Source organism: Crocodylus porosus, unplaced genomic scaffold, assembly GCF_001723895.1.
Source record: "Crocodylus porosus isolate Cpor-Errol unplaced genomic scaffold, CroPor_comp1, whole genome shotgun sequence".
NCBI lineage: Eukaryota > Metazoa > Chordata > Crocodylia > Crocodylidae > Crocodylus > Crocodylus porosus.
In genome coordinates this window covers 131526683-131540345 of record NW_017728943.1, presented here as the reverse complement: position 1 = coordinate 131540345, position 13663 = coordinate 131526683, and the positions used below count along the sequence as shown (strand labels likewise).

Sequence of the window (13663 nt, the reverse complement as noted above, 5' to 3'; positions counted from 1 at the left end):
TTACCCTGCTCCCGGGGACGTCAGTCTCGGCCTGGGTATCCCAATCGTCCCACCTGCCCTCCATCTTCCTTCTTCATCTCCCCGTTCTCCCCACGTTCCATGCTCAGACCTGGTGATAAAGCAAATCTGGGCCTGACCAGGAGCTCCTGCAGTAGCGTGGAGGTGTTATTCTGGCCGGACCTATGCCCGTGGCTGAGGGGACACCCCACATGCGTATCCTCTGGTCCTTCACAGTGATACGGCTACAATCGTCTTTGTTGGAAAATCTAAAACCTAACAGGAAGGCAGTGGAACATGCAACTAACATCAGCCATATTAAAGTCAATGGGACTATGAACAAGCTTAAGTGCCTCGAGCCAGAGTGGTGATGGGGAATTCTATTTTGAGGAATATTTCTTCATTGTCTCAGAAGGGAGTCACATGAAGGTCTGTGAGTTGGGGGAAGACAGGAAAACTGGGGCATAAACATGGCACTGGAAGAATCTTTTTAGTTGATGAACAAAAAATTCAGTATTCCTATATAAAGATTACGTGTTACAGATGCCAGATGGATTATTATAGCCAGTGCAAGTCCTAATTTTTAAAAAAGTAAATAATACAAGATACAAAAATAATAAGGAAAAATAGGTTCTGCCTGGTCACTACAAGTTCCATACTATTCAAAACTAAAACAACAGAATTAGCTAGCAGCATCTTTCTTCACGGTTGAGAGCTAATGGTAAAAGATAAGTTAAAAAAGTGAATTTCTTTTCCCCATATGTTTATGAAAACAATTTTTGCACACTATTAGAATTACAGGAACATAACTTAGAAAATTAAAGTATGACAGGTGGCGCCTAGGATTCTTAAAAACTTTCTCATGGGGAAGTCTATTTTGACTACATATTCACTAATCTTTTATGGTGCTTTTTCTAGAAATCTTGATTTTCTGGTTATTCCAACTGTGTTTTTGAAACATCCCTTAAAAGTGTATCTTGGGGAGTATTGTTCATTTTATTTTTTACTTTATTTCCCTTACAAAGAAGGCTCTGTACTTAACAAAGGCAGTGAAAAGAACAGCCAGTTTTGGCCAAAACAATGGTATTGCAACCTTGTACTCAAAGTTATAGCACTCACTCATGGTTTATCACCACCAATACACTTATTTTGTATTTTTTTCTCATTCTCTTTAAATGTTCCCACCATAGGAAAGAGAATATCGACACATACATATATCTTCTTTAAATTTCCACATTTACAAGCCACTAGAAAATACCAAATAGGCCCCACCAGACTCTATGAGAGGTGGATATTATAATACTATTATCTCCCGATTGCAGGCAAACTGGGGACAGAAAAATTAAATATGCCCAAAATCTCCCAGTGAATCAGCACCTGAGACAACTTGGAGTTCAATCTCCTGATTCTAAAGCTTCTCTGGCAAATTTTTTACCCTGTTAATAACAAGCATGTCAATATTCTGATGGAAAAATTGTTCTGATTCAGGCCAAAATTAACAGACGTGGCTTATTGGTTATATAGAATTGTCTAAAATAGAAGCCATTTCTCACTAACAGGCAACATTAAGAATTTTAAAAATTAATAATGTGCTGTTTCTATCTTATTATATGGCACTCCTTTTCCACCTTCCACCCCTGCCCCCCAAGCTCTTCCCCTTAGTCTTTCAATGGAATAAAATAAAAACCCAGTAAATTAATTTAATAGTTTCAATAATGAATAAAACAGAAAGCCAATTTACTGTTTTGATCACAATTGTAATTTGAAACTGATACAAAAGAAGTTCTCAAAAAATACAATTCTGTTGCTTTTAGAATTATTTTTTCCCTTCAAGTTTTTTAACAATTTTCAGTAAACATTATGAAATTGTTTGTTTAAATCTAAGGGCATGTTTGTATTTTAACAGACCAGTAAACTGACTATGTCCAACCCATAGACAAACTTTTTTCCCCTCTTTTTCTTTTTCAACAGATATATTTTCAAATGAGATTGCTCATGTTAACTGTATTTATTGTGTTTAAATATTTTGACACAGGCAGGATAAATGCAGAAAATCTGGAACTAAAACTCTGTACTAATAATTTTAAGTAGTAATAACTAAATGCAAAGCTTTATGGAGAATAGTTTGAGGTAAAAAGGTTTAATATTTCTCTGGCCCTAATTACACTGTAGAAGGAACTACACTGTATTTAACTGTCAAGTTGCCATAAAGTGCTGCACAATAAACTTGATTAGTATAATGAATGGTAAAATGCTCATGAAATAGAGACTGTATATTTGAAAAAGCAAACAAATTAGAAAAGAGGCTCACCGCTGTGAGTAGTAAAAAGATGCTGAGGAATCAACGAAGTGCCCGGAGTACTTGGCAGCTTTAACTTGGAGTGTGGTGACAGCAATGATGGAGCAGGAAGCAAAAGATTTGAGCTGGCCTGTAATAGGAAAGGCAAATCAGAAACGAAAATGTAATTTCCTGGGTTACTTATGATGCAAGAACTAAATGAGAAATATCTGCTCACTGTAAATAATTATTAAATTCTAGACAGAATGAAAATCACATTATATGCAGAATAGCAATTTAATTGGTTTACTTTTTTGGAAGGATATCTGGGAACACAAAGTTGAAAACTTATTGGTGGTTTAAAATGTAATGGTATGTTAACATGTCTACTACTTATTAAGATACTGAATAGTGAAAATTAGCAAATTGTTTAAACAGGTAAATTGGGAAAGAAAAACCAACATTTCATGTTATTATTCTGAAGTAAAGCATTTCATTATTCTATTGTGTAAAAGGAATGCTCATGATTAACCTGAGTATTAACCGTATTTACTCAAATATAAGACAACCCTGATAATAAGATAACTCCCCCAATAATTAGATTCTATATGTGGAAAATGTATGCATTTGATATAATTTTCCAGGTATGTAATCTAATATTGAAGATGTCTTGAATTTGTCCCCTTCCCACTGTTACAGAAGGGAAAATAAATCTGGGGGGATCAAGTCCACCCCACACAACTTCTTTCCCTTGCAGCCCTTTCCCCCTAACCCCTGTCAGACCTTGCTCACCCTGAGCACAGGGAAATGAGGAGCAAATCTGAAAAAACTGATCTTGAAATAAACACAGCTGTAGCAATTTGCATATAGAACCAATAGACTTAGTTCACCTAGAAATGATTCATTTTACCTTTTGTGAAACCGCTGCAAGTTTTAACACAGGTACTCCATAAATACACTTTTAAGTAGCACTTTAGCACCTACTTAGAGAGACTACAACTATGCATAATATTAGCCTAAAGCAAAAAGGCTCATTATTCACCATATACTTTATTTGGCTGAGCCCCAGCAGAGTCAACAGCATTTCAAGCCATAGTGAACTGTGCTCAGTATATGTGTGTACTCCAGGCACCCCCACAAAGGATATGTGTGCTAGTTAACCTCTCACTCATAACTAGAACCAGGTGTTCTTGTCATGAGCACTAGGATCCTCCAAAAATTTATATGCAGATGAGGCAAAGGACAATGTGGTCTGGCTTCACCTCATGGAGTGCAGAGCCACACTAATCACACGTGCTAGGCTGAAAGAGAGGGGCTGACAGAGGGACTCTGGGTACTGTTTGGGGTCCTGTTTGGTGATGTCAGACAGGCATTTAAGGCTGGTGAAAAAACAGGAATCATTGGAAATGGGAAAGACGCAACTCAGCTGTAGAACTGAAGAGGAAGTAAAAATTTATGCAATTGTAGACTGAGCTCAATAGGTGCTACCATGCGTCTTATTTATGTGGGTTACACTAACCTGTGCTTGGACTTTTGGCCAAGATCAAGTATTTTTGGCACCACGGGGAGGGTGTCAGGTCTGGCTTTGGCCCTCCCAGTGGTAGCCTGGTATTGCAATATCTCCAGGCATGGTTCCCTGTGGAGGGAACAATTGCCCATTTTGTAAGGGCCAAAAAAAAGGTTCCCATGAGCATTTTTGGCACCAGGAGAAGGTGTTGAAGCTTGCTCCAGGCTCTCCAAGTCCTGGCCTAGTACTGCAGCATTTCCAGGTCTAGTGCTCATTCCCTCATGGGGGAGCAACTACACATTTTTAAAGGGCATGCACACATGTGCACAGACATACACACACGCACAAAAGTTTCTCGTCAGTATGTTTATCTCATATGAGCTATGTATTTTATAATCATGCTCAATGTTGGGTGCAATCAACTTCATAGTTGGTTTCCACTACCGAGCACATGCTGCTTTTAGTAGCAGTACAAATACAGGCAATGTATTTAATGCAGTTTCCCTGCATATGAATGTAAGATGAGGGGCTTTTTCCCCATGTTGATTGGGGGAAAAAACCTTATCTTATATTCAAGTGAATACAGTAAAAGGTTAAAATAGTCATACAAGAAACTAATTCATTGTAGATTGTAGGACATATTTAGACCAAAACACCAGGTACTTCCTTTACAGAGACTATACAAAAGACACCTGTAGCACATGTGCTTATTTCCATAATGACACAGATAACATAGTTGCAACCTGGCTTATTATAAGCTTTTGCATATAAGTAGCTATCATGAAATACAACCCCTCCCACTCAAACTTTATCCCAAATGTACTATTAGAGATAGCATATTAAGACAATCTGAGTCATTTACTTGATTAAATAAAATATTTAAATATGTGTAATACCTATTGTCACTGGCTGCCTTTGCTCATATTGATTTTAGTATATTCCATGATTATTTCCCTAATGTGCTACTAGTTTTCTTTAAATGAAATGTTTTAAGATGCTGAAAACGTTAATTTAAAGTAATATGTATAGAAGAAAAAAAAGTCAAGAATTATTTTATCGAGTATATTCTAAAGCCTGGAATAATCAACAAAGCAGATTCAAAGCCCACACAGTTCAATGGAGATCTTCCTATTAACTTTAGCAGTCTCCAGATCAGACCCCTAAGCTTTGGGGGCTTAGGGGTCTGATCAAAGAATACTGCACCAAAGAATAATTATTTAGCCTATTTTTATTAGTCTCTAAAATCTATTTAAAGAAGTGGAGCCAGTTTTTTAAAATAGGTCAAGCTGTTGCTTGATTTCAGAAATGATACAACAGAAGTAATGGTTGTATAAATTACAACATATATTAAAAAATTCATTAGGCTTCACTCCTGCAAATATATACACCCATGGTTTAACCTAAAGCACATGTGGTCTCATTGAAGTTAATGGGCTATAAGCATCTGGTTTGTTGAACTCAGTCTTTTATGTTTACTTTTAGACAACTGAAAGGTTGCAGTTACATGCAGCAGAGTTATTCAGTGCACACTTTTATTATCCACAAATCAATTATACAAAATGTTACATTACGATTATAATACTAGGTCATTTTATGTGGTTTTCACATTTCAGCAAGATAGCTGCAGTATGGATTTAATTTTATTGTAAGCTCTTTGGGACAGGAACTGTCTTTTCCTATATGTCTGCAAAATGCTTAGGACAATAGGGCCCTAACTAAATAAGTACATGCTAACTTAAGAATAAAGATTTCCCAAAACAGGCTTTTTTGCTCAATTTCAGATTCAGTGCAATGCACAGATACACCAGTGAATAAAATCAGACCAATGAACATGACTGAAGACCCCTAAATAGACTGAAGCTTATAACAGAATGAGAATTCAATGTTATGTAAATAGTAATAGGCTTAAAATTTAAGCAAAGTAAAGACAAGGTCTCCTTCCCAATAAAAAGATCAATTTGCCACTTGTCCAGTACCACTTCTCAACTTCCAAGAGAAGTGGTACTGGCTCCTACCCTGGGGATCTTTAAGAGGAGGCTAGATGTACACCTTGCTGGGGTTGTTTGACCCCAGTACTCTTTCCTGCCATGGCAGGGGGTCGGACTCAATCTGCTCAGGTCCCTTCCGACCCTAGAAACTATGAAACATGTACACTTTCTCCTTTCATATGGCCTACAGTTATGAACCTTGCATCAGAAAGTGGTATATGATATGGGCACTAAATAAAACAACAAATTAGACTATTTAAAAAATGGCTCTGTTGTTTGTTAACTTGCTTCTTTGTGAGGTGTGCTCAGTAGATACCTACATATTTTGACCTCACTATTGGCTCAAAATTTTGTTAGCCAAAGCACAGGCTAACAGTCAAGCAAACAAGCAACTAATCCCCTTGTCTGTAGTGCAGCAGAGGCCATGTAGCAATGTTATGTTTTTATTGGGAGGATTGCTGCTTCTCTAGTAGAAACTATGACTGTACAAACATCCATTCAATTTCTCCTGGGAGAAACATATCCCACCTCAAAGATCTTTCAGGTGTCAACCTGGAAGATCTCCTTAGTGAGAGAAACTCTCTCAAGAATGAACCCTTGTACTCGTCCTTCCTGGTCTGGGAGGGGAATGAAGCATCAAGGCAATGCCCCATCCCCAGACTGGGGACTGTCTAGTTGGGGGAACGAGGGGCAAGGAAGGGGCATTGCCCCACTGCTCCAGTCCATTGCTGGAGTGGTCTAAAAATTTCCCAGAGTGGACTATAGCAGTGGAGCAAAGCCCCCTACCCACTCTCCAGATCAGGTCTAAGGAATGGGCAGGGGTTTTTGCCACATTGCTTCCCCCGCTCCACTCCTGGAGACTGGGAGTGGAGCAGAGGAGTCTCCTCCCTAGTCTAGAGAAGGCACAGGGAGTTTTTGTCCTCTGCTCTACCACCCCTGGGGAGGGGAAGGAGTGGAGCAGTGACTGATCTTCAAGCCTTCCCCAGACTAGGGACTGCCCAGTCTGGTGAAGGTACAGAAAGATGAAAAGAGGCTGTGGGCTGAATGCCTTTCTTCCAGAAAGAAACTGCCACCAGTAGATATGAATACCTGTTTGCAGCCAGAGTCTGCATTTGTGCAATGGCTACAAGAGCAGACAGCTGGGAAAAAGAAGAGCACTGGGCCGCAGGACTTGCAATATTAGTTGACCATGCTGTAGGTCAGGAAGCTTCCTGACTGCCAAACAAGACCCCTATGTATGAACTTAGGTCATACATCCCAGACCAGATGGTTGGAAATCAAGTCTAACATTAGAAAGTTAAGTAAGTTTTTTTCATTTAGATTCTTCTCTTTGGAAAGCGATCCTTGTTTCAAATATAAAATATATCCTACCCATAATCTTTCCTCTAAAAATCTTACAACAAAGAACTTAGCTTTTATAAAAATGTATTATTAAAAGCTTTCATTTCAAAATATAACTTAATAGTAATCGTTCTGATCCTACAGCTGACACCATGTGAGCAGTCTCTGTACACACCCCCTTGAAATCAGTTAAGCTCACCGCTTGCACAAGGAGCCACCCAATACGGAATCAAAACTGCAGAATCAAAACATTATGTTCTTTCAGGCTTTTAGGTTTCTGATATTATTTAAAACTTTATTTTAAGGCTTAAAGAATAAAGGAAAGCATTATAAAGGGCTAGAGAAATTACACTTATATACAGGATAATGATTTAACAGAGCTGTTTGAAATTTGAAGTCTACCTGTCCTATGAAAATACATATGCACATACTAATGTTTGTATTTTATCTATTTTCTTTCAATAGACAGATGTGTAATAATATCTACAGAACTAATAGAGTGAAGCAACAGCTATTTATGAAATACATGCTGTGGGAAGGGATTGCTAAATAGCTTTACAACAACAAGAAGGTTGGCTAAGATAGTCAACCATCAATGTACTTAATTTTCACAACAGACTAAGCTTGCTTCATGCAAAAACCACAGCTTTATCAAAGACAGTTTACTATGACCCCTGCGTTGAGTAAAGTTAAGTTATTTTAAAAGTCATTTAGTTTTTGTAGAGATAAAACACACATACACACAATTTTTTTCCAACTTTAAACAAAGCTGATTTGCATTGTGTGTGTGTTAGGGCAGCTCTATGCAAATTATGCAAATATACATTTTCAGCGGAACTAGTTTTCCACATTAAAAAAGTTAGCTTCATGAGACAAAAAATAGAATGCTGCAAGACTTGACAAGCTAACAACAACAATCTTTTTTTCCCAGAGAATTCAATTTTATGACCTTTGGAACCGACAGAATCAACATTTCCATGTATACTTGCAAGTCAAATTAAGTTGGCCTGGTCTGTACTGTTTCCTTGCCCTTCTAAGTTGAGGTTTCCTTTTGAAGTTTTGTGCCTTTAGGACACTATTTTTTAAAAGACAGTTTTAAAGGTAGGTAATCATGATTTTGGGGATCTAACATTGAAAATACAATACATTAAGAACCCTACCACTTTTTGTTCTATAATAGAAGAGATCCATGTGAAATAGCTTTTAAATTAAAACAAAAAACTCCCTGTTCTTATTTGTGATATCTGTGTTTGAAGTTTATATCTACAAAAGAAAAAATATTTCTAATTACAGTAGCACATAGTTGCCCCAACTGAGATTGGGGTCCACTTGTGTTAAACAAAATGCAAACATTTCTGCTTATCTTTGTCCCAAGGAACTTTTGATTTTAACAGAGACAACAGACACGAGTTATCCCCATTATGCAGAAGGAAAACAAAGATGCAGTAAAGTCATAAAATAAAGTTTATGGAAGAGCCAGTAACAAAACTTAGAACTCCTGAATTTCACGTAATTGAATTAACCACGAAACCTTTCTTATACTCGAAGTTTTCTTAAGAGATATTAGTATGGCCATATGAAATAATAGGCTTCTTCCTTGTAGCCAAGAAGATCTGCAATAGAGAATCTCTATTATTAAGATTTCCAAAATCAAGACATTTCTATGACATTTGATCAGGAATCGGTTTATGTTAAACCAAAACAAAGTCCCTGTACATACACAAGGTCTGCATTGATTTCATCTTGTACTTTCAGCTAAGCACAGTGAAACTTTTTCACATAGACCAGGCTCAGTTTGCCTATCCTGATGATTCATTACAATGTGACTTGGACCTGGGGAAGAAAGCTAAAATAAGTTAACCAGATTTACTCAGAATAAGAAAGCAAACTCCATTTTTAGACTTAGATATTTAAATTTCTTTCTAGCTTTTTAAAAATTGTAATGAGCACAGAGCATTTTAACAATGTTTCTTCTTGGTTCAGATGTCCAGATAGGTTAAAGAGATTTGTGAAGAAATGCTATTAAAATCAGAGTATTTACTCTCATCTGCTCTTCTCCCAACCTTTTCCCCTATAGTACCTGCAGTGTTTGGACCACAACTAAATTTGCACATAGACACTGTAGAAAGAACAGAATGGTATAAGAAGCCCACAATTTTCCTTTAAATTCAGTACATCTCCTAGGCGGCCTCTGTGTGGGGAATCCCCAGGGACACTTACTGTGGAGGAAAGCTGCTCTCCCATGGGCAAATCTCTCCACACTTTGGTGACAATCAGGTAGCAGGCACAGAAAGATGTGCCAATGACAGTAATTCTATGTTCTCTGCTCTAGACACAATATGAATTAACATAACACTACTCAGAGTTTACTTTGTTTAGGAAAGAAGATAGAAACAGTGAAGAAAATGAAGTTATCAGCCAGTAACTGGAGTTCATCTAGATTGCAGCAGGCAATTATTTGGGCTGGAGTGCCACTTAAGGAATTTTGTGGGCCGGCGGGGTGGTGGGGAGGGGAATGAGAGAGCAGAGATGGGGGTGCTACTGACCCAGTGCAGCAGATGATGGGGGTGCTGACCCAGCGTAATTGATCCTATCTGCCCCTGGCCCCTTCTGCCCTGCACCCACTGCTGGGGATGCCAGACAGAGTGGGCAGGCAGGTGGTGTTGCGGGCCAGTAGGGGGTGCTCCTGTACTAAGCCACCCACCTCACTGCGCCTGACCACCTTCCAGGCTCCTAGTGCCTACCTGGGGGCACCTCATGTCTGGCCGACCCCCTTCCTGGAGCACACCTGCTAGCCTGGGGGCAGAGCTGCCACCACCCAGGGATGAGCTTTATTCTGGCTCTGCACCCCCTGAAAAACACAGGCCTAGTAGCCCTTGAGGGTACTTGACTCACTTCAAGAACTTGGGGTGCTTCCCTCAGTCAGAAGCACAAGTGGTGGTCTCCCTTAGTCAGCCGAACCAAGGGAACCCCAAGGCATAATCTAGACCCACTACCAATAAGTCTCCCACACTAGGTACAAAGGAGAACTTTATCGGTTACAAGGAGTAGGGTTGGAATAGGGTACAGAGTTGAGTAGTATCAGAGAAATCCCATACAGCAAACAGGGTGGCTGGAGTGGCTTTTGATCATGCATCTAAGTTACTGCAAGCTATATATCTAGTTAGATCTCAGGTAGCTTTCTCACAAGTATCATCCAGAGGCAGGTGGAGATTCCCTCTGGAGGCAGGCAGTTCCTTGATCATGAGTTTTGAGAGACCAGGTTTCAGATGGTCCAGCTCCTCTCTCTTTCTCTCTCTGAGTTTTCCTCATGGCTGCTGCTCCCTCCTCCTGGGCAGTGCTTAACTTATATAGCCCCTATGACCTCATTTACCTGGTCCAATGGAGGCCAGCACCTGTTGGCTGTCAGCCAACCATTCTGAAATGCATCACTGGTTGCTGGGCAGACTGGCAGTCTCTGGCCCACCAGGGTACCCCAAGTCCCTCACCCAGGTATGTGATGCCAGTCACGTAGGCAGAGGCAGCAGGTTTCCCTCCCTCAGGAATGTATCCAGCTCAGGTTACCTAAAGAGATAGGGTAAGGTGTGTATCCTCTGCTGGGCCCATCCTAACCAAACTGTCACAGAAACAGAAGTGGCCTTCTGCCACAAGTGCAGTCTCCAGGAAGACCCGCCTGGGACCCGAGGGCAGGACATGCTCAGCCAGGAGGAAGGGATGGGACTGCAGGTAGGGGGAAGGAATCAGTGTCTGGAAGTGGGAGAGGTGGGCAAGGGCTGGGATTGTGGGCAGTAACAGTGCAGAGCTGAGGCCCTGGGTACAGATGTGAGCTGCTCCCCATGTATCTCTGTGATGGGTGTTGGTTCTGCAGGCAAGGACGTGTGGGGAGTAGATAGCAGCTCTGCCCTGGGCTCTGGCCCCACACTATCACCACCCCACAATCCTGATCCTACCTTTGGTCCTGACCCCACCTTCACATCCCACTCCTGGATGCAGTATCCACATAACATTTATAACTCACATACATACCCCATTTTACAAAAGGGAGACCCAAGAAATATTCTCGATTGAGGGAATAACCACAGCAATGAGGCCTTTTGGTCCTTTAATTGTGTTTCTTTGTCATCCAAGTAATTTTCCTCTATACATTTGGATAGTATTAACAAAGAAATGTTCTCCTTTGAGCAAGCATCCACACACATATTCTCACTGAGAGATGTACTAAAGCTTTGGCTGCAAACCTTTTTACCTTAGCAATGCCTGTAGAATGTGCTTTAGTCCTGCCCTTCCTCAAATACTCCACTTAGAGATAAAGGACAGCACACACTTCCTGTTATTGTTTACAACAGTCTGGCTGGATTTGGCTTTTATGACAGTGTAGGACTGCAGCCTATGTGTTCACTAAATCTTTAGTCTTTGTTTTCTTTTTCCACCATTCTCTTTAGTTTGAGCTACTCTATAGTGAGACATTGTTTTATTTCTCCCCCCCCATCCAAATCTAATTTTTGAAGGGAAAAGGAAGGAGGACTTGGTGCCTTTTTCATTCTACGCTGCCTCCCAGATGTGTACGGTGAAATGAGGCACCCACCATGTTTATAGCTCTACATGTCTACTGGGACTTAATTTCCTTTGGAAACTTTATTTTTACTTTACCTTTTTTAAAAGAGCTTTATCAAGAGATCACTCTCCTCTCCTCAGTATTCAAACTGATGTTTCTTATGGCTCTGAGACTTCATAGGTGTCTTTGTGCTGCAGCACAAAGACTGAAATATTTTGTTGACTTGCATGTAGAAATCTGAGACTTCAGGGCTCCACAAGGATTCTGAAGAAGCATGTAGTGCCTAAAGTATGGCTCTATCAGCACCATCCAGCTCCAGGCCTTCTCATGGGTACCAGTGAAGCTCATGGAGCAAGAAGCATCAATGTAACAGCTCCTCATCAGAATGTTATTTAACCCTGGTGTGAACACTAGCATCTCCAGCTCAATGAGTCTGAATCATAAGGGATGCAGTACCAGCACCAGCTCTCCTAGCAGCATCCCATTTTTTTTTTACCAAGAAATTCAATATTTTCTGTCCTCAAGGGCCCTTTTGATCTTGACCTTTACCTTTCTCTTGTCTGCCCAGGATTCTCAGTCCACCACTTTGCAGGCTTGGTTTGGCGCACAGTATGACGTGGACTCCTGATCCCTAGTACTGCTATGAGCTGGTGCAAATTCCTCGAACAAGAAAGCATGCTGCCTTGTGCAAAGCAATGCTTATTTGTACCATGCCACAATGACTGTCCTCAGGTGCTAAGTCTCCTTATCCAGCCTGACTCTTCTTATCCTGGGGCTTCCTACCCCACATGGACTATTGCCAACATCCTGCTAATTCAGTGTTCCAGTCTTCATCTCATGTACCTGAGGCTGAGCTGTCTACTAGCTCAGTCACTGGAACATGTGGACCATCTAGCAGCTAAATCTGGGTTAGCAGAGCACTCTTCCAAAAACAATAGTCCAGCAACTCTTCCCAGCTCTGAAGAGCCAGTGTGCAGTTTCAGATAGCTAACTGACAGACTGTCAGCATGTTAGAGTGTCATACTCTTTAAGCAAAAATAGTTCTAGTTGATTGACGGGTACTTTTTCATATCCCCAATTTATGGGGGCTGATTTGTTTCCAGGACAGCACTGCAGGTAGCTGTTGATGCTGTAGAGATCAGGCCTGTCCAACTTTAGATATAAGCATCCTCCACACCCAGTAATGATTCCCAAGGCCTAGCAACAGGGCAGCAAAGTGTAAACTGGAGGAAGATGTGGGAGCTCAGAGACATCACCCGGATCAGCCAGAGTGACGGGAACCAGTGTCCAGAGAGGAGCCTGCAGGCCGCAAATTAGCCCAACAGCCCTGCTCTAGACACCACTTCCTGTTCCATGGCTATAGCTATCATTATGAGATCTTCCTGACTCCCTGGCTCTGGCCTCCTGAGAGAAGTTCAGGACACTACTGGGAACTCAGAGTAATTAGCTCTTCAGCATTTGCCAAAGGATTCACAAATGACCTTGTGGTCTCAAGTTCTGCTCCACCTCTTACAAACCTAGCAGTCTGTACCATCAGTATTTAGCTTATAGAAGAATCCCTCAAGAACCTGTTTGAAGCCTTCACCTTCACACATATTCCGCTATGGTGAGCCTCCAAAACAAAGTCAGAGGTTTCATAAATGAGTCAGCATCTGCCCTCACATACTACATCACACAGCAAGTCACCTGGATACCAGACCTTTGATCAGGCAGTCAAGAGATGCATAGTCTCCTCCAATGTTTCATTTCCCTTAGACTCCTGAACCAGAATCATTTTGGATCACCTGATTTTTGGACAGGTGTCAAGTGAGTATATCATCCAGTTCTCCTTTATTCCAGCCCCAGACTGCCTTCCTTTTTCAGGGACCCTTCTCATATGACATTGCTCCAGCAGATGGTTTGTTTCCTGTTGGTCTTGACAGCCATAGGAAGAATTCCTAGCCATCTTAGAGGGAAGAGGTCTTGCAGCAGTTATTTTCTGATCCCCCAAAAGAAGG

At 40.7% G+C, this 13663-nt stretch overlaps 1 protein-coding gene across 6 annotated transcripts in view; it reads right to left on the bottom strand.

Annotated features, from left to right (window-relative positions):
• AHI1 (Abelson helper integration site 1) overlaps window positions 1-13663 on the bottom strand; it is a 203007-nt gene that overhangs the window by 117754 nt on the left and 71590 nt on the right. For all 6 annotated transcript variants that reach the window (XR_002103750.1, XM_019550220.1, XM_019550218.1 and 3 more), the window contains exon 19: window positions 2309-2426. Coding sequence is in view for 5 of the 6 variants with exons in the window: in XM_019550220.1 (XP_019405765.1) it covers window positions 2309-2426 (118 nt within the window). In the remaining variant the exon portion in view is untranslated. The remainder of the gene's footprint in view (window positions 1-2308; window positions 2427-13663) is intronic.